This window comes from Ovis aries, chromosome X, assembly GCF_016772045.2.
Source record: "Ovis aries strain OAR_USU_Benz2616 breed Rambouillet chromosome X, ARS-UI_Ramb_v3.0, whole genome shotgun sequence".
NCBI classification, from domain to species: Eukaryota; Metazoa; Chordata; class Mammalia; order Artiodactyla; family Bovidae; genus Ovis; species Ovis aries.
In genome coordinates, this window is record NC_056080.1 from 8119841 (window position 1) to 8141058 (window position 21218).

Here is a 21218-nt window from a genome sequence, read left to right on the forward strand (position 1 = left end):
GGCGACTCTTGGTTTGCCTTTTTTGAGGACCTGTTCTCCGGCACCACTGTGGGGGGTGGCCGCCCCTGGAGCACACTGTATTCTTTTTTCCATCACTTACACCTGTTGTCAGAGCCCCTCACTTGGTGGTTTAGTAGCTAAGTCATGTCCAACTCTTGCAACCCCACGGACTGTAGCCCTCCAGACTTCTCTATCCATGGGGTTTTCCAGGCAAGAATACTGGAGTGGGTTGTCATTTCCTTCTCCAGGGAATCTTCCCAGCCCAGGAATCGAACCTGGGTCTCCTGCACTGCAGGCAGATTCTTTACCAACTGAGCTACAAGGGAAGCCCCCTTGCTTACTTGTTTAGTCTAATGTCTTTCTCCCTGCATGAGGTATGATTCCGTGAGGTCAGGGACCTGAGTTTGCTTTGTTCAGTGCTGTACCCCAGGGTGTGGAGCTTACTTCCATAGTAAGTAGGTGCTCAGTAAGTAGCCCTTGAGGGAATAGATGGACCTGCGTTTTCTGATTTTCATTCATTCACTGCTCTCATTCATTCAACCTGATATATAGTTCCAGCTGTACACCTGACATGCATACAACAGTGGACAAGGCTGGGGGCCCTTGCCCACTTAAAGGGGACACAGGATCTGGATGCCTGGCCTGATTCCCATGGTGGCACATGAACCAGACAAGAGACTCTCTCCCTGCCCCACTTATAGACTAGTCAGAGTGTGTGTGTGTGTGTATGGGTGTATACACACACATATATAAATATAGTCATATCAGGATGTAATAAGTATGGGGATGGTGGGATGCCTGGGAAATATACTTAGCCCAGACTTAGGAAATCAGGGAGGGCTTCCTGAAGGAGGTGATGGAAATGCCAGGATCTGGAAGATAAATAGGAGCTTGCCCAGTTTGGGGAGGGCAGCACTGTCTGAGGAAGTGCAGAGAGGAGGGCCTGGTGTGCTCAGGAGCATGGCGTGGGCAGCGTGTGGGGATAGTGGTGGAGAGAGAGGAGCCTGGAGAGAAACTCGGAGACTGAGGAAAGAGCCTGTGTGCTGCTGAGGATTTGGGCAGTACTGGAAAGAACAGTGGGTGACTGCTGATGCAACAGGAGAGTGGCAGGGCCAGGGGGCCTTTTGTTGGTGTATGGCTACCTTTGGTATTGATGCTGGCAGGGAAATAATATTGTAGTAAAGGCTAGTAAAAGTTTGAAAACTTTGGTAGCTTGAGAGTATTCTCTGCCTTTGCAAAGGACTGGAATGGATTACTCTAGTAAGATGGCCTTTTGTGACCCACTGCACACTCTATTTTATCCCGCTTCTATTGGCCTTTAGAGTAGTTATTTACTTATATTGCTCCTCAGTCCTTCAACCAAAATGTAAAAATTCAGAAGATTCTAATAAGTGACATTTTTCAAGTTGGGTTCCACTTGGATATAAAACTTGATTGAAATGATGAGGCTGTCATAGTTGATTTCTCTCCATTTTGTCTGAATTGTCTTTTCTGGAGAGATAAGTTTGTGATTCCAGCATCCTGCCCTGGAAGTCGCTGAGGGGGTTCCATCTTTTATTGGGTGTTGGTATCCTAGTTCTAAAACTTAGAAGGGCTGGGTTCTGAAAGCCCCAGGGGGTTGCAGTGAGCTCTGCCCTGCAGGTCTTTCCCTCCTGGGTGATCGAAGCCCCCCGAGGACTGTATATCGTTGGCCTTTGTGTCTCAGTGGGCTGGGTGCCACCTTTGCCACACCATGGGCCCTGCCACATGCTCAGGCGACCTCAAGACTGCTGAAAGAGGTTTCTGGGGCATGTGGCAGCCCAGGGCGTGGGCATCTCTGCCTGCCTTCCGTGCTGCCCAGGTCCAGCCGGCTTCCATCTCAGTGGTGTTTGCTGTTTCTTCCAGGCACTCTGGCCGGGGTCATCGATCTCGCTGTCGACTGGATGACCGACCTGAAAGAGGGCATCTGCCTGTCCGCCTTCTGGTATAGCCATGAGCAGTGCTGCTGGACTTCCAATGAGACCACGTTTGAGGACAGGGACAAGTGTCCCCTGTGGCAGAAGTGGTCGGAGCTGCTGGTGAATCAGTCAGAGGTGAGTGCGTGGGTGTGTCCTGGCTGGGAGCTCCCTGGCTGGTGTTGGGGAATGTCCATGCACTCACCTTCTGTTCTGACCTTCATCTGTGGCTAATATGAGTACCATTTCCCACTCGGCTTTTTCTCTAGCTCTAGGGTTCAAACTTCAATTGGAAAGTCCTTCCCCACTATTTCATGTGTACAACGTATGTAGTTTTTAAAACCTGGTATTTGGTTTTATTTTTCTTACCAAGATTGGTCTTTTGATCATGCTAAAGAAATAGGGTTAATTTTTATTACTTCTAACTAAGGAGAAAAGATATTGTTTTAGAAAAATGGCTTTAGTGAATGTAATTCGTATTCCAGAGGATATTCTATGTGTATACATTAATCTGTGTAATCAATATTAATATTAATGAATTAATATTCATCAACACGAATATGCTAATATTCTTTTAGAATATTCACACATTTGTGCCACCATCACCCTGATCTAATTTTAGAACATTTTTATCACCCCCAAAGAAACCTTGTACCTGTCACTAATCTGCTTTCTATCTCTGCAGATTTGCCTATTCTGGACATTTCTTGTAAATGGAGTATACAATCCATGGACATTTGTGCCTGGCTTCATTCACTTAGCATAATGTTTTCCAGGTTCATTTGTGTCATACTGTAAATTGGGACTTCATTCCTTTTCATGGCCAAATAACATGCCATTGTCTGCATACAGCACATGTCATTTCTCCACTCAGCAGCTGAGGAACACATGTTGCTTCCACTTTTGTGCTTTTATGAATGACTTTGCTTTGAAAGCTTATCTACAGGTTTTTGTGTGGACATATGTTTTCATTGCTTTGGGGTCCATACCTAGAGGGGAATTCCTGGGTCACATGGTAACCCTATATTTAACCTTTTGAGGAGCTGCCAGTCTTCCAAAGTGGCTGCACCTTTTTACATTCCAGCAGCAGCGTATGTGGGCTCCAGCTTTCCCACATCCTCACCGACCCCAGTTGTTAACCTGGTTTGGATCGTAGCCCTCCTAGCAGATGAGAAGTGCTGTCTCCCTGTGGAGACAGTTATCATCTTCCAATGCATCTTAGGAACACATCAGAGAGGATGTTTGTGGGCCTTCTGCAACGGGAATATCCCAGGCTAGGGGCTGTAGCAGTGAAGCACAGACCAGGTGCTAGCCTTCATGGCACTCTGACTTTCAGATCCACACAAATCTTTGTCCAGGAAAAGAGTTAATTTTTAACTGAGTTCAGTGGTTGCTACAATGACTGAGGGTCATCAACAGATCAGAAACCCAGGTGATAGGGAGCTAGGTTGCCAGGATTCACGTTAGGGTTCTGTGAGGACCGTTCACCAAATAACTGTTCTTGGAAGATGCATATTCCCCTCCTCGCTCCCGCATTCTCCTGTGTCCGGTTGATTTACCTCTGTTGCAGACTTCTGGAATGCACTTTGCCATTTTGCCCAACCTTTCTCAGTGGAGTTGAAAATGAATTCTGTCAAAGCTCTGAAGTTGACGGGCTCTTGAAATTTCACACATCCTCAGTGCTCTCCATCACTTCCAAAAATAGATTCTCACTTGGATGGATGGAGGTAGGCAGGCTGAATTGGCTGGCCGCCATGTTTGGTTTCTTCGCTCCCACTTTTGGGGGGAGCTATGGCCATCCAGCTTCTCGACCATCTCCAAGATTTATGAATCCAAGGTGAGATGTTATTTTTAGTCACAGAAAAGTCCATTTTTCTCCGGGTGAAATGTATTCCTGATGTCTCACCACATCAGGTGTGAATGAATATCTCTGGTTGTTAAGGCTAGAGCTATCTCCTGGAGCATGTTTTTGTGTTTTACAGGCACACGTATGGCCGTGTCAGTGGCCTGGCTTAGAGGCACTCTGGCTTTTCCTGCTCATCATGTGACAGATCCAGATGGTGGCAAGAAGCTGAGGCCTAGAGAATCGTAGTCTCTGCCCAGCACACCAGGTCCTCAGCCTCAAAGACTCCAGTCTGTGTTGTTGGTTCAGAAGGTGTTCCCCACACATCAGATTATTTGGAATATTGGAGCAGGGCCTGAGACTGCGTTTCCAGTCCACGCCAGGTGATGCTGCCGGTCCAGGGTCCACATCTGAGTAGCAGTATTCTAAAATGCAGTTCCCCTTGGATGGGACAAGAGTTTAGGGGAGAATGGATATATGTATGGCTGAGTCCCTTCTCTGCCCACCTGAAACTGTCACAACGTTGTTAATAGGCTATACCTTAATACAAAATAAAAAGTTTAAAAAAGGCAATTCACACACTTCCTCTTTGGTTTTAATCACAGCGTGGGTTTGGCCTTCACCAAAGCAAAGAGGCTGATCCACTGCAGACGAGACCAAACAAACTTTCTGGGGGTTCGAAGGCAGAATTTTCTGTTACATGCCTTTTATTAACTCGAGCGCACAGAGTGATTCAAACCAAGCCTCATTCACAGTTTCCAGGACTGCTGAGGTGTCACCTGGTGGAAGATGTGTGTACACAGCTCCCGGAAAAGCAGCTGGTGCTGTGTCTGTGTGAACCGTTGTAGCAATAGCAGCAGCTGATAAAACTAACCTGCCTCTTTGTTGACACAGGACCAGGTGAGAAGCTGCCCAGTCAGGTCAGAGGGTCCTCTCTCATTCTAGAGGGGTAGGCGTGTTGCTTGGGTCTGCAGTGGCTCACGTGTCTTTTCTTGTTCTGTGTCTTGTCTAGGGTGCCAGTGCTTACATTCTGAATTACCTAATGTATATCCTGTGGGCATTGCTGTTTGCATTTCTGGCTGTCTCCCTGGTACGAGTATTTGCACCATATGCCTGTGGCTCTGGTATACCCGAGGTGAGTGGGGACTGGCTTTTTGTGCCAATTATTAGAAGAGCAAGCACTTACGTGGCGCTTAGGTGCTAAGCATGGTTCCCAGCATTGGACATCTGTTTACTCATTTGTTCTCACAGAGAGCCTATGAGGTCGGTACTCTTATTCTTCATCTGATGGTTGGGAAAAGTACAGAGACGTTAAGTAACTTGCCCAAGGTCACTAAGCTGGTCAGCTGGGAGTTGAACCCAGCTGTCTGGCTTCAGGATTTATGCTCTGTTTATTCTCAGATGCTTCAATTCTTGTCTTTGCATACCAGGCAGAAGTTTTAAAGCCTGTGGAATCGGAGTTCATTAACCACACATGCAGGCATGGTCCTATATTAACCCTTAAGTGCATTTAGGGCTTCCTAGGTGGTGCAGTGGTGAAGGATCTGCCTGCCAGTGCAGGAGACTCGGGTTCGATCCCTGGGTCTGGAAGATCCTCTGGAGGAGGGCATGGCAACCCACTCCAGTATTCTTGCCTGGAGAATCCCAAGGGCAGAGGAACCTGGAAGACTGTAGTCCATGGGGTCACAAAGAGTCGGACACAACTGAGCAACTGAGCATGCACGTATGCAAGTATATCAATGATAAGATGTGAAAAAGGGCAACAGTGAAAGTTTGGTGTTCAGAAAGTTTATTGATTAAACTCCCTTGCCACATTTTTGCTCTGCTTGTGAGAGGATAATAGCAATCTTTAAAAAGTAAATTCCATGTTCACTACATGTGCTGTGAATGCACCCGTGTGAGTTTAGAGTTCTTATAAATATTTTCAGCTCTTTCTGGTAACCAGAGCATGAGGGAAGTGACCTCATCGATCAGGAAGAATGCCCGGGACTAAACTTCAAACCACGGAGGATCTGCTGGGTTCGAAAAACCATAATTGAGCCAATTCCCGAAAAAACCCAGACAGTGCAGCTTTGAGCCAGAAATCATTTTTAAAGTTCTTAGACGATCGCTCTAATCACTGCTGTTGCATTCTCCTTCAAGTTGGTGCTTCAGCAGCTCCCATAGTGGAGATGCTGAGTTTATAAAGATGTGAGCGGTCATGGCAGCGGACCCACAGTCTTTGGCAGCGCCGCCAACAGCACTGCTGGTCCGGGCGGTTCATGGGAAGGGCTGGGGTAATTAAAGGATTGTTGAAAGGAAAGCTCAGCATTATCTTGTTCCAGGAAAAGATGTTTTAAGAAGGCAATTTCATGCTGAATTTTGGATAGTTTATATTAACATGTTGCTGGAGGAACCTAAAAAATAAGCTGCAGTACCAACATATTTGCTCCGTACAGCCAGTGCTGCTGTAATGCACTGTGTGTGCGTGCTGAGTTGTGTCTGACTCTTTGTGACCCCATGAACTGTAGCCCGCCAGGTTCCTCTGCCCTTGGGATTCTCCAGGCAAGAATACTGGAGTGGGTTTGCCTTTTCCTTCTCCAGGGGATCTTCCCCACCCGGGGATTGAACTCATGTCTCCACTGAGCCACCTGGGAATTTCCTAATGTACCATATGCATGCCAAGTCATAGGGCGATGTGAAACTGCATCACCAAAACCACAGAGCTTGTTGGGAAGATGGAGTTAGGGGCACAGTGCCCAGAAACCTCATTGGTGGCACATAAAAAAGATGGGAACCACACAGAACCAGTAGCACAGTTTGACACATGTTAAATGGTTAAGGAATGTATGAATACTGCCCTAGTGCGCATGCAAGCTGGGAGTAGTCCGAGACGTGTGCTTGTGTGTTGGCTCAGTTTGGCAGCTGCAGTTTTCTGCCTTGTGTTTCTCTCAGAGGAAATCGTGCAGAAACAGATGCGAAATTGGCATCATGCTCAAGTTCTGCCCTGATGCGTGAATCATATTGGAACAAATTTGTGTTTTCCAAACAAGTGTCCGGGCAGAACTGACTGCATTTTATTGGATATTGAGACAAAGAAAACAGATTATTGGCATCTTAGTTTCTGACCCCAGTACCCAGCAACAGGTGCTTTTGGACTCAAGCTGCCTGTCAAAATAAGGAGATGGGTAGTGGGGAGTTGGTGGGAAATTGAAGGCAGCAATAAAAGGTGTTGCAAGTGGGGATACCATCTTCCTCTTCCAAGAACCAGAGGTGCATGGTCCAGCTCATAGACAGGGAATTCTGTCTGGGAGGGTGTCTGGTGGACCTGATGTTCATCCACAGATGGCATCTTCATTTATGACAGCTGAACCCAAAATGAGTCAAATACCAAGTTCAGCATTGTTTCCTGTGTGACAAAGTGCAAGGAACACATTGATGTGAATAAAGTTCAAAAAAGTGATATCAAGTGGAAAAAGTAAGTTAGAGAAGAATATGTGAAGTACGGTTCCATTTCTGTAGAGGCTCTGAAACAGCCTATATGAAACAAACATACTGTTTAGGCATACCCAGATGTGCTGCAGCTCTCAGGAAAGGCAAGGAAATGATTGGAAGAGTCCACTGAGAAAGCAAAGACAAGGTGTTCACAGGTTCCTGCTCTTCTGTCCTAAACTTGGGAGTGGGTATGCTCAAAATTCTCCAAGCCAGGCTTCAGCAGTATGTGAACCGTGAACTCCCAGATGTTCAAGCTGGTTTTAGAAAAGGCAGAGGAACCAGAGATCAAATTGCCAACATCCGCTGGATCATTGAAAAAGCAAGAGAGTTCCAGAAAAACATTGATTTCTGCTTTATTGACTATGTCAAAGCCTTTGACTGTGTGGATCACAATAAACTGTGAAAAATTCTGAAAGAGATGGAAATACAGACCACCTGACCTGCCTCTTGAGAAATCTGTATGCAGGTCAGGAAGCAACAGTTAGAACTGGACATGGAACAACAGACTGGTTCCAAATAGGAAAAGGAGTACGTCAAGGCTGTATATTGTCACCCTGCTTATTTAACTTATATGCAGAGTACATCATGAGAGACGCTGGACTGGAAGAAGCACAAGCTGGAATCAAGATTGCCGGGAGAAATATCAATAACCTCAGATATGCAGATGACACCACCCTTATGGCAGAAAGTTGAAGAGGAGCTAAAAAGTCTCTTGAAAGTGAAAGAGAGTGAAAAAGTTGGCTTAAAGCTCAACATTCAGAAAACGAAGATCATGGCATCTGGTCCCATCACTTCATGGGAAATAGATGGGGAGACAGTGGAAACAGTGTCAGACTTTATTTTTTGGGGCTCCAAAATCCCTGCAGATGGTGACTGCAGCCATGAAATTAAAAGACGCTTGGTCCTTGGAAGAAAAGTTATGACCAACCTAGATAGCATATTCAAAAGCAGAGACATTACTTTGCCAACGAAGGTCCGTCTAATCAAGGCTATGGTTTTTCCAGTGGTCATGTATGGATGCAAGAGTTGGACTGTGAAGAAATCTGAGTGCTGAAGAATTGATGCTTTTGAACTGTGGTGTTGGAGAAGACTCTTGAGAGTCCCTTGGACTGCAAGGAGATCCAACCAGTCCATTCTGAAGGAGATCAGCCCTGGGATTTCTTTGGAGGGAATGATGCTGAAGCTGAAACTCCAGTACTTTGGCCACCTCATGCAAAGAGTTGACTCATTGGAAAAGACTCTGATGCTGGGAGGGATCGGGGGCAGGAGGAGAAGGGGACGACAGAGGATGAGATGGCTGGATGGCATCACTGACTTGATGGACGTGAGTCTGAATGAACTCTGGGAGTTGATGATGGACAGGGAGGCCTGGCGTGCTACGATTCATGGGGTAGCAAAGAGTTGGACACGACTGAGTGACTGAACTGACATGATAGTAGGTACATGAATATGCTTTCAGCTGTATATAGTATGTAACAGATTCATGTCTCTATTTATAAAAGAGTTCACAATAATTTTTTCAAGTGTTAGGAACCCAATGGAGATTTTATCTTTGAAGTTTAGTTATTATGACTCAGTAGTAGCAGATTTTCATTGTTATTATAGTAGAGCTAGAAATTCCTAACATTTACTCCAGTTCTTGGAGGAAAGGAGGAGAGTAAAAAGTAAATGCAAAGAAATCATTCATGGGTACAAATAACATCCTTCCAGTCAAAACCCAACTAACTACGCAACCAACTCCACTCAGTTTGAGATACCGAGCTGATCTTCATTTCGGCAAAGACACTAAATGAGCTTTTTTAGAAAATAGATTTCCCATCATAGGAGGTGATCTGGGATGCAGTGGTCAGTGGTTAAGAATCCGCCTTGCAATGCAGGAGATGCAGGTCCTGACCCCTGGGTCGGGAAGATCTCCTGGAGGAAGAAATGGTAACCCACTCCAGTATTCTTGCCTGGAGAATCCCATGGACAGAGGAGCCTGGCGGGCTATAGTCTATGGAGTCCCAGAGTCGGACACGACTGAGCGACTAAGCACAGCACACAGCACACAGCACAGAGGTTTTAAAGTTACCATCAAGTCACAAATGTGCTGCAATACATTGCCTTAAAGCCCTGCTTGATTCAGTCTCTATTAATTCAAATTAAAGCGAGTGATTAGATTTTGGCATCTGCTGGGAACAAATTTGCCTTCTTTAATCCCTAATTTGATCATGACAATTTTATTCAGTCACTTTCAAGAATTATGAGATACCTCTCACATTGTTCAGTTCACCACATGTCATGGCTGGCAATGGCTCAGGTAATTTAGATGCTTATAATTTTCTAAATGGTATCATGCTCTTCAAGTGTACCCTTGGGTCCAAATCCACATTAACTGACAAAAAATTATAGATAATTTTATTCTAGGCAATACAAAAGGGCAGGATTGTGGCAGGCATAATAAAACATCCCTTAAATAAAGGGATATGGGCTCCCCAGAGCACAGGCTCAAATAAGCCCACTACCACTAGTTAAAGACCAGTTTAACCACTGCTAGTTTGTGTGCCTTTAGTTAAAGGCTAGTTTATCTGATTAGAGAGCTGGAAGACCTCCCTTGTGTTTTCTAGGAAGGAGCTTGGTGATTTCTTTCAAACAGATGCCCACATGATTGCTCACTGTTGGTCTTTCTCTTTGAATTAAGAAAAACAGATCTCTGTCAGTAATTCCTGAGATGAAAATGGCCCATTCAAACCCATTGTAAAATTTCCAGTATTAGCATTACAGCTGAGGAAAAGCCAAAGAGTATTTCAGGACTGCCCTTAAATAGTGAGAAATTAGGAATACTTGTATTGCTCTTCTCAGGATGGGAACAGTGCCTCTCTACCTGGGCTGCCTTTTAGAATGGGTTTGGGTGGACTCTGGGAGTTGGTGATGGACAGGGAGGCCTGGCGTGCTGCAATTCATGGGTCACAAAGAGTTGGACACGACTGAGCGACTGAACTGAACTGTGGAGTCTGTAAACCCCCTGTGTCCATGATACACCTCAGATCAATTACATCAGATTTCTGGGGGAGGGGATTAACTAGTCCTCCTTGGTTTCTAAGTCCCCAGAGGATGCTGTTGAGCACCAAGCTCAAGAAGGACTGGGATAGCTATTCAAGAAACTGATTTCTTGGCAGAACAATGCCCACTAGGAGGCACTTTGATGTTATATAAACATCCTGACGGTGACAAGAGCTGAGATTGTCCCATTATGCATTATACAATGGGAAAATGGATACTGACCACAAATTTCATTGGCTGGCTCACTCTGTGTCTAATGAATCTCTGATTACAGGCTTGTAAATTGCTAGCTAGGCAGTAAACATTCACTTCATTTCAGCCAATTGTGGGAGAAGTTGAAGATAAAATGTTATTTATCCGTTGGTGACGCTTCTGTATCCAGCACATGCATGTATGTTCCGTCATATCCGACTCTTTGTGACCCCATGGACTGTAGCCCAGCAGGCTCCTCTGTCCATGGGATTTTTCAGGCAAGAATACTGGAGTGGGTTGCCATTTCCTCCTCCAGGGGATCTTCGCCACCAGGGATCGAACGCACATCTCCTAAATTGCAGGCAGATTCTTTACCACTAGCGCCACCTGGGAAGCCCAGGCTTTGTGAGTCAAGAGGCAAAATTGAGGAACTGTTCTCACTAACAGCTAAGTCGTGTTTGACTCTGCGATCCCATGGACTGCAGCATGCCAGGCTTCCCTGTTCTTTACTGTCTCCCAGAGTTTACTCAAATTCATGTCCATTGAATCAGTGATGTCATCTAACCATCGCATTCTCTGCTGCCCTCTTCTTTTACCTTGTTTTCATATTACATTTAAAATGATTAAAAGCTTAGGTTTTAAAGATCTTAGCTTGTGGGTCATATGAAAATAGGCTGTGGTCTGGATTTGGCCCACTGGCCATAGTTAGCCAACCCTTATCTAAAGTTCCATTGATATTTTATTGTATTTGCTTTGCAACAAAGCTAGCCAGATGTCTCTATATTGGCCATCTTTCAGTAGTCAAAAATTAACAGTTAAAATCAGGAGATACATGCATCAGGATTTCTATTTGCTCCATTATTGACAATGTGTTCATCAATCATTTAATGATTTGTGATTGTTTGATTAAAATGATTAATCTGTTAAAAAAATAGATACATGTATCTTTAACACAACAGAGGGTAATCTGCATAGGATAAAATGCTATACATAAAATTAGACTGATAATTACTTATTCATTCCTTGAATGATCTCATTACTCTGGAATTATTAAGATTTACTATGCAGTGAATTGTCTTGAGGGTTCCATTAATGTATAAAAGTATGCATTAATATAAATTATAATATCAAATTATAGCTAAATTAGCAATGAAAGCAGCCTCTGTTCCATACAATTTAGTGAATCTCAGCTTGAAAGATGCTTCTCGGAGGAGGCAGGTGTTATTTTCCTGGCAGAGGCACTGAGGCGGCTCACTCCCCCACCTTCTCCGTCCTGTGTTTCAGATAAAGACCATCTTGAGTGGCTTCATCATCAGGGGCTACTTGGGCAAGTGGACCCTGCTGATCAAGACTGTCACGCTGGTGTTGGTGGTGTCCTCAGGCCTGAGCCTGGGCAAGGAAGGGCCGCTGGTGCACGTGGCCTGTTGCTGCGGCAACTTCTTCAGCAGCCTTTTCTCCAAGTACAGCAAGAACGAGGGCAAAAGGCGTGAGGTGAGCATGCTCAGGGTGAAGCCCCGCCCTCTCCAGGCTTACCTGCACCTGCTGACTTTCCCGAAAGACCTGAAACTGACGGGAGCTCTTTGCCTCACAGGTGCTGTCAGCTGCAGCCGCTGCCGGGGTCTCTGTGGCCTTTGGTGCCCCGATTGGGGGTGTGCTTTTCAGTCTGGAAGAGGTGAGCATGGGCAGTGGAGGGGCCCCATGGTTCTGAGCACTGAGGAACACATTGTGGGGAGAAACACATGGGGGGGTCAGCAAGGCAGGAGGTGTTCTTCTTCAACCCCCTTGAGGACTGGATCCAAAGGAGGATTGAGAGATTCCTACAACTCATGAAGGAGCCACAGTATTCTCCGTGAAATACCGTTTTTTAAGTCTTGTTTTAAAAATTGCCAGTGTGATTTTGAGGGGGCGGGGTGGAGATTTGGTCTCCTTTCTCTTCTATAAGCAACGTAATGAATAAACAATTTTTATTTTTTTGCCACTGGAATGGATCTAGTCCAGTGCTTGGCCCATGTTGTATGTCAAGAGCCAGACAGTAAATACTTGAGGCTTTGCATGTCTCGGTGCCCGGTCCCAGCCACTGATCTCAGCCCTTGTAGCTTAGAGGGTGCAGCAGGCCACGTGCATGTGCGCTGCCTGGCTGTCTTCCAAAGAGACCTTCCTTATGAATGTTGAAGTTTGAATTTTCTGTCACTGTCACCAAATATTGTCCTCCTTTTGAATATTTCACGTCTCAAAATATTCTTTTCTCCCTAAAAAGTATAGTTGATTTACAATGTTGTGTTAATGTCTGCTGTATAGCACCGTGATTCAGTTACATATATATAGATTCTTTTTCTCCCTGAACCACTTAAAAGTGTAAAAACCATTCTTAACTCATGCACCTTCCAGATACATCTGCTGAGCCAGGAGTTTCAACCCAGGCTCTGTTGTCTGGAGAATCAAATCAGAGATTGATTTTCCTTTAGGAGGCGCTCTCTGCCATAAACAGAATTATGATACAGTGTTCACATTTCTCTTATAAAATAGCTCAAATGCACCTTAAATGGTATCTGTTCCAATTTTAGACAGAGTCCTTTAAAATATCTTTGTTCGTGTGTTTGGGCCTTATTTACACCACTGATTGAGGAAGTAAGTTCCTCCCATCTTTGATTTGAACGTGACTTTCATGGCAAATGCCGGCAGGGGGCTGCTGATCAGTGGGTCTGGGGCCCTGGGGCAGCTCTTTTGTCTATCAGCCTCTTACTTTTCACTCGTTGGTTGTAGGTCAGCTACTACTTTCCGTTAAAGACCCTGTGGCGGTCCTTTTTTGCGGCCCTGGTGGCAGCCTTCACGCTGCGATCCATCAATCCATTCGGGAACAGCCGCCTTGTCCTCTTCTACGTGGAGTATCACACGCCCTGGTACATGGCTGAGCTCTTCCCCTTCATCCTGCTTGGAGTCTTCGGGGGCTTGTGGGGGACTCTCTTCATCCGCTGCAACATCGCCTGGTGCCGGAGGCGCAAGACCACCAAGCTGGGGAAGTACCCAGTATTGGAGGTCATCGCAGTGACTGCCATCACCGCCATTGTTGCCTACCCCAACCCCTACACACGCCGCAGCACAAGTGAGCTCATTTCCGAGCTCTTCAATGATTGCGGGGCCCTTGAGTCCTCCCAGCTGTGTGACTACATCAACGACCCCAACATGACGCGGCCCGTGGATGACATCCCTGACCGGCCAGCCGGGGTTGGGGTTTACACGGCCATCTGGCAGCTGGCCCTGGCACTGATCTTCAAGATCATCATTACCATATTCACCTTTGGCATGAAGGTCAGTGAAGGGGAGGAAAGGTGCCAGGGGTGGTGGGCAACCCTGTCCTTCTGAAGATGGGACCCCAGAATCCAATCATGCCAGGAGAAAGAGGGAGCTGAGCTTTGCTGAATGGTCTCAGGTGCCAGCCACTTGACATTCTTTCAGCCAACAAAAAACAATGCTTTTGAGAAACATTAAGCCTGTGGAATAGTTTTTTTTATTTTTTGGAGTAGCGATTTTTAACCCCATTTTACAAGTGAAGAACCTAAGGCTCAGAGTATATCATTCATACGGAGATGTGTACAGCTTGGTGAATATTCACAAAATACACTTGTGTGACCAGCACCTCAGACCAGGAGCAGAACACTGGGAACCTTCCAGAATCCAATCGTGTTCCACCACAGTTGTTTTTGTGGTATTTCTATGAATTGTTTCTTTTTAAAAAAGTCTTGAGAAGCTGTGTACTTGGGTGCAGTGGTCAAACACAAACCTGAATTTTTGCTTTGAGAACAAGGAAGAATAGGCGTTATTAAACAGGTGACTGTGATGCAGAGGGATTTATTTTCATTCTGGTGCCTGCTGGGAGAAGTCTGCTTTGAAGTCACAGGGGATTAGATGAAGGGGGGTGGGGATAAGAGATGTTCAAGGAATAATTTCCTCAGGAATGTCACACACTCTTGAAATTACACCGGAGGATCCAAACTTAACTTGAATTTGGTTAAAGACCCACTTCCATCCTCAGATTCAGGACAATCGGCCAGGAAGGGGTTGCGGTTCATAAATGCAGCTGCTGGTCACAATCGGCAGCCATGTGCAGTCTCTGTGAACAGAGTCAAGTCTTTTCTGTACCATGTGTCCGATGACTAGAGGGATGAACATGTATTCTCACACAGCAAAATACAAAATGCGCTATTACTGAGGCCTTTCAGTTTATATAGTCTCTCTGACAGGTGTTTGGCCGCTGTATTTTCAAGAGGCCACTAAGTTCATGACAAGGTTTTTGGAAGATGCAAGGCAGGTCCACTGATGTTTTTAGCTTCTTTATTTGACCTGTGCACAGTTAAAGGCCTTGCTTTTCCATTGTCATGCGGTGGCGTGACATTTAATTTTAAAAGCTGATCTGAATGATGGGCGAGGGGAGAGAGAGTGGTATCTCAAGTGACAGATGCGCACTTTGAATGTTATTTGCAGTGGGGCTTATCATCCTTTAATCCACAGCAGGCAAACCAGGCCAGCTTTTGAAGGCAAGGAAATGAAAGTGTAAAACTGCATTCTCTTCAAGTCACAATAGATCACTGGTCCATGGTTTCCCAGTTGACCCATATTTTGAAGCGTTGCCCCGCCTTTGAAGACTGAAGGAAGATACCAGCTTGTTGAGGGAGGCTGAGTTTCCTTGGGGGTGTGGTGGCGGGAATGGGGACCCCTTCCCTCATGCATGTTTCTCCTGTGCTCCCTGCAGATCCCGTCCGGCCTCTTCATCCCCAGCATGGCTGTGGGGGCCATGGCCGGCAGGATGGTGGGAATTGGTGTGGAGCAGCTGGCTTACCATCACCATGACTGGATCATCTTCAGGAACTGGTGCAGGCCCGGTGCAGACTGTGTCACCCCAGGGCTCTATGCCATGGTGGGGGCTGCAGCTTGCCTAGGTACTGTGTGGGTGTGGGTGTGGGTGTGGGCGTGGGTGTGGGCGTGGGTTTGTGTGTGTGAGAGAGATGTGAGTAGCAGGGCTTTTCTTTGCTTAGTCATCCAGGGACCCAGGCTGATGGGATCTCTGCTATCTTGCCACTGTACCATCTAAAATAGTGCGTAGGCAGCAGGGGGCTGCTCAACATCCTAGAATCTATAGGACAGCCCTCCCCCACCCCCACCCCAGTGAAGGAAGAATGACCCGGCTCCAACTGTTCTCATTGCAAGATCGGGAGTTAGTTTGGATTCTTCCTTTGAATACCAAGGGACACAAGGATGGGTGCATCTCTTGTCTGTTGTTTGTCATCATTTAACTGCACAGTTGTGCTTGACTCTTTGGGACCCCATGGACTGTAGCCCACCAGGCTCCTCCGTCCATGGGATTTTCCAGGCAAGAAAACTGGAGTGGGGTGCCCTTTCCTACTCCAGGCCATCTTCCTGACCGAGGGATTGAACCCACGTCCCCTGCATTGGCAGGTGGCTTCTTTACCACTGAGCCATTTGGGACATGGCTATCTATAGCCCTTAGAAATCTCTACCATTTCCAGCTTGAGGGGTTTGAGAAAAGAGCCACACGTACTGAGACAGAAACCTGCAGAGCCCATATAGGATCCACTCACCAAAATGCAAAGGGTGTGAAAGTGAAGTCACTCGGTCGTGTCCAACTCTTTGCGACCCTGTGGACTGTATCCCACCAGGCTGCTCCATCCATGGGATTTTCCAGGCAAGAGCACTGGAGTGGGTTGCCATTTCCTTCTCCAGGGGATCTTCCCAACCAAGGGATTGAATCCGGGTCTTCTGCATTGCAGTCAGAGGGTGTGGTCCTGGATGAATAGACACCTCACTGTCATTCACAGGAGGAGACCCAGACAGATGTGACTTATGGTGCTGATGCGAGGCTGTGTTTACCAAGGTCCAAGCATGGGCACCGTGTAGGACCATTCCTGTAGAACAAGGGCCAGGAGGATGGAGCCGGCTTGTCAGTCTCCATAGTTCGTGTCCTCTTGCAGGTGTGGAGTGGAGTCCTGCGATTCCCTTCCTCTCTTGTGTTGCAGGTGGTGTTACCAGGATGACGGTGTCATTGGTGGTCATCATGTTTGAATTGACGGGAGGCCTCGAGTACATCGTGCCTCTGATGGCAGCGGCCGTGACCAGCAAGTGGGTGGCCGATGCCTTTGGGAAGGAAGGCATCTACGAGGCCCACATCCACTTGAACGGATACCCGTTCCTGGACGTGAAGGACGAGTTCACCCACCGCACACTGGCCACTGATGTCATGCGGCCGCGGCGGGGGGAACCGCCCCTGTCCGTGCTCACCCAGGACAGCATGACTGTCGAGGACGTGGAGACACTCATCAAGGAGACTGACTACAATGGCTTCCCCGTGGTCGTCTCCAGGGACTCAGAGCGCCTCATCGGCTTTGCCCAGAGGAGAGAGCTGATTCTTGCCATAAGTGAGTAAAGTAGGGAGTCTCCAGGGACAAATGTGCCCCCAAATTCTCCAAGAGGTTGGAGAGGGTGGATGAGGGTCAGAGGGCTTCAGGCCAAGCTGAAGGCTTGTTCGTTTCACCTGGGGATCTGGCCAGACTGCAGGAGGTCTGGGGTGGTACCTGCCTGCTAAGTTGCTTTGGTTGCGTCTGACTCTTTGTGACCCCATTGACTATAGCTTTCCAGGTTCCTCTGTCCAGGGATTCTCCAGGCCAGAATACTGGAGTGGGTAGCCTTTCCCTTCTCCAGGGGATCTTCCCGATTCAGGGATCGAACCCACGTCTCTTACATCTCCTGCATTGGCAGGTGGGTTCTTACCACTAGCGCCACCTGAAACCCTGCATTTGTCCCAAGCTCCCTCTTTTTTTCGATTGAACTTTTAATGAAAAAATCATAAAATAGCAATATCTCGTCACTGTATATTAGGAGTGCATGCTCTGAATGGAGTGATCAGTGAGCAGCTTTACCACGACGCTGAGGGCTGTGCACCTGTAGCTTTGACCTGAATTTATTCAAACTCTTGTGGGAGGCCAATGGAGTAGGGTGGCTGACATCAGTGGCCAGTAAGGAGTGTGATCATGGCATCCCCCTTCCTGGGAAGGGCACCTAGCAAGACACAATCCCTCATCTAGTTCCCATTCAACGAAACAGTGAAACCCCATCCCCTCCTCCCTGGTGAGGTTTTTGTGAATGGGCCAGTGCCCATGGACTTCCGGGGGGCTCACCAACCTAGATGCTGAGTTCTTTGCCTCAGAAACCTCCCTTGGTCTCAAGCCCTTGATGTCACTTCATGACGTCATATCTGGTTCTAGCAGGTCAAGTCACGTGGGTTCCACGTGGGTCAAGTCAGTACTGTGGGATGGTTTTCCTCCTCACAGGCTAACTGGGCGAGCTGTGCCAAGGGGCAGGCTATTCACTTGTGAGAGGAGAGAGGAAATGGTGCCCAGCTGTTTGTTATGTCCCAGAGATGGGCGGCTCAAGCCTGAGGTCCCCTGTTGACCTATGGATGGGCACCTTGAAAGGGGAGCAAGAGGCAGAAGGATTACAAAGACAGGCCTAGGTGTGAGTCTGTGAAGGCCCAGGCAGGGAGAAGTGTTCCCCTTGTCCCCGTGGTGGTGCTGCCAGACCTCCTGATGTAGCCAGGGCAAGGAGCCACAGAACGCATCCTCGGTGCGAGGTCAACACAAATGCCCTTCCACTCAGCATGTCCCTCTGTCTCGCAGTATGCTGGGGGCCCATGGCCTAACTCCCTTGATAATTGAACTTCCAGAACGTTTATGAAGTTTGCCTCAGGGACTTTTCCGGGTGCGATGGCAGAGCGCCTCACTGGGAACATACCTTTGCTTATCCCTGCCCTTTGTTAACTATTTCTCAGGCTCTCCATTTGAATTTCTAGAACCTTTTCACAATGTTAAGTAGCTTTTAAAATATTTTTAAAGTATCTTCATCAAAGGCTTTATAAAAATAAGTTTAAGCAGGCTATAGTGTCTAATTTTAGCATGTTCCTGAAACATATTTACCTCTTTCCAAAGCAACAATTGATTTTATGTTTTAGACACAAAAGCACATTTGCTTTCTCTTTATTATAGGTCCTGTCACTTAATAGGTAGGTGCCTTTAAGCATGACTATAGCCTTATAAATAATGAAATTAAAAAAAAATCGTATAGTAGGTTGGGTTTCTTTAATGTAATCAGCAGCCTTTAAAAAAATTTATTCAATCCCTAAAATCTTTTAAGCAAAGGTTGAAATTTTAAAACTCAAGTAATAAATGTCACAGAATCCATTACCTATTGTGTAGCTGCAGGCACACCTGCTAAGAGACAGCTTACTAATTTTGCTGAAACCCATTACTGTAATCAAGTGGGAAGCAGTAATTGTCATCAACCAGTTCGAGAAGAAATTTCAGCTTGCCAACTGAGTGCTCTCCTAGAAGCTATGTTTGAAGTGTTTGGAGAGGCAGCACGCAGTGTAAATAGTACCTATGTGCTTTCCATCAGATGGAAAATAGTGTAAAAGCTGCTATTTACATGGTTTCTGGGAAGGTAAGGTGTCTTTGGGTGTGAGCAGTCAGAAAAGCTGTTTTCCTTCCAGAAGAGTCCAGTACCCTGGTGGAGTGTTTGTGGAATGAGATGCCCTTTTGTGGATATAGAAAGAGGACCTGAACATTGAGCTAGTAGGGGCTTCCCAGGTGGCTCAGTGGTAAAGAATCTGCCTGCCAATGCAGGAGATGCAGGTTCAATCCCTGGGTTGGGAAGATCCCCTGAAAGAGGATATGGCACCCTACTCCATTATTCTTGCCTGGAGAATCCCTTTGGATGGAGGAGCCTGGTGGGCTACGGTCCACTGGGTCGCAGAGAGTCTGACTTGACTGAGCTTGAGCACAACTGAGCTAGTAATGATCCCAAGCCAGTTTTCCTTCCAGGGAACTCAGGAGCAGAGATTTTAGATAGATCCAAGATAAGAAAAAGCTGGTGTACTTTAGTTGTGTCCGACTCTCTGCGACCCCATGGACTGTAGCCTGCAAGGCTCTTCTGTCCATGGAATTCTGCAGGCACGAATACTGGAGTGAGCACCCTGCCCTTCTCCAGGGGATATTTTCGACCCAGGGTTCAAACCCAAGTCTCTTATGCCTCTTCATTGACAGGTGGGTTCTTTATCACTGAGGCACCAAGGAAGCCCAGTAGATGAGACAAAGAACAGTTTTTTTTCTTATGTATCGTGTTTAAAATAGTATATAAGTTGCTCCTATGAAGCTGGGAATGTTGTATATCCAGTCCATCTCTGGTATGCCAAACCATAGCTGCTGTCTTTATTGGAGAGCAGCTAGTACATGTGGCCCCCTTCACCATCACATACACACGAGGCAGTATATGGCCCTGTGCAAGGTCCTGGGACATGGGACTTTACTTCTTGGCACTCTTTGCAATGATGCGGCTCTTGCTGCATTCAGCAGGCTGAGGCTCTTCTAGTCTTGAATTCTGCAATTAAGTGAGGACAGACCCAGAGAGGACTCCATGGGAAGCCACAAAGATGATTAAAGGGATGGAAAGTTAGAATCACGGGCCAGAGTTAAGGGAACCCCCCCTTTTTTTTTTTTTTTGCCTGGTGGATGATTTGATGATGATTCTCCAGTGTATGGAAAAGGCTTGCTTACAAGAGCTCTGTCCAGAACTGAGCACCAAGAAACGTGTCTGATCTGTTGGGTGAGCTCTTTGTCCCTGAAGAGATTTCTTCCTGAGAGTGCTGTTAATGATGGGAGAGGCCATGGGGAACAGTGGTGTCATCTGCTTCTTTCTGCTGGGGATGAAAACATACGTGCAGAGGAACTTCTCCATGCCTTATAAGCTATATGCATGCTAAGTCCTTTAGTTGTGTCCAACGCTTTGCGACCCCATGGACTGTAGCCTGCCAGGCTCCTCAGTCCTTGGGATTCTCCAGTCAAGAATACTGGAGTGGGTTGCCTTGCCCTCCTCCAGGGGATCTTCTGACCCAGGGATTGAACCAGTGTCTCTTGTGTCTCCTGCACTGAGGTGGCAGGTTTTCTTTTCTTTCTTTCTTTCTTTTTTTTTTTTTTTTCCTACTGATGCAACCTTGGAAGCCCTTATAAGCTATAATTTGTCACAAAATAATCTACTTTTTCTTCTAAATAGTTTTTACTTTTTTTTTTTTAAACACAACAGCTTTGTACTGACCACCACTATAGTTGCTTCTAGTTTTCCTTTTAAACCTTTCTTGTTAGTTATGTGTGTTTTATGGAAGCTTTTATTTTTTTAAACTTCGATATCTGGTATCTGCCTAAGCTTTTTTAAAAATTAAAATTGTTTTAAATTTCAACTTTTTATTGAAGTATAGTTGATTTACCATCTTGTGTTACTTTCTCCTATACAGCAAAGTGATTCAGTTATACATAGATATACATTCGTTCTTTTTCATATTCTTTTCCATTATAGTTTATCACAATATATTGAATATACTTCTCTGTGCTCTACAGTAGGACCTTGTTTATCTGTGGAAGCATTTTTAATGAACAGGATGATAGAGTATTACCTCCCTAAAAATATGATTAGAGTTTCTCAACCATTGACACTGAGGCTGGATCATTCTTTGTTGGGAGGTGCTTACTTTTGCGCTGTAGTATTATCCTTGCTCTCTACTCTGAAGGTGGAGGCAGAATTACTCCCAGTTGAGAACTATTGCTCTGAAGCCATTGTAGTAACTTGTTGAGTCGCTAAGTCATGTCCAACTCTGTAACCCCATGGACTGTAGC

General features: G+C 46.2%; 1 protein-coding gene across 4 annotated transcripts in view; it reads left to right on the plus strand.

The window, feature by feature from the left end:
- Positions 1–21218, plus strand: part of CLCN4 (chloride voltage-gated channel 4) — a 73040-nt gene that overhangs the window by 36167 nt on the left and 15655 nt on the right. For all 4 annotated transcript variants that reach the window (XM_060407613.1, XM_004021898.5, XM_027963633.3 and 1 more), the window contains 7 exons: positions 1885–2072; positions 4790–4912; positions 11770–11976; positions 12077–12157; positions 13249–13794; positions 15236–15422; positions 16518–16916. In XM_060407613.1, the coding sequence (XP_060263596.1) occupies positions 1885–2072; positions 4790–4912; positions 11770–11976; positions 12077–12157; positions 13249–13794; positions 15236–15422; positions 16518–16916 (1731 nt within the window). The remainder of the gene's footprint in view (positions 1–1884; positions 2073–4789; positions 4913–11769; positions 11977–12076; positions 12158–13248; positions 13795–15235; positions 15423–16517; positions 16917–21218) is intronic.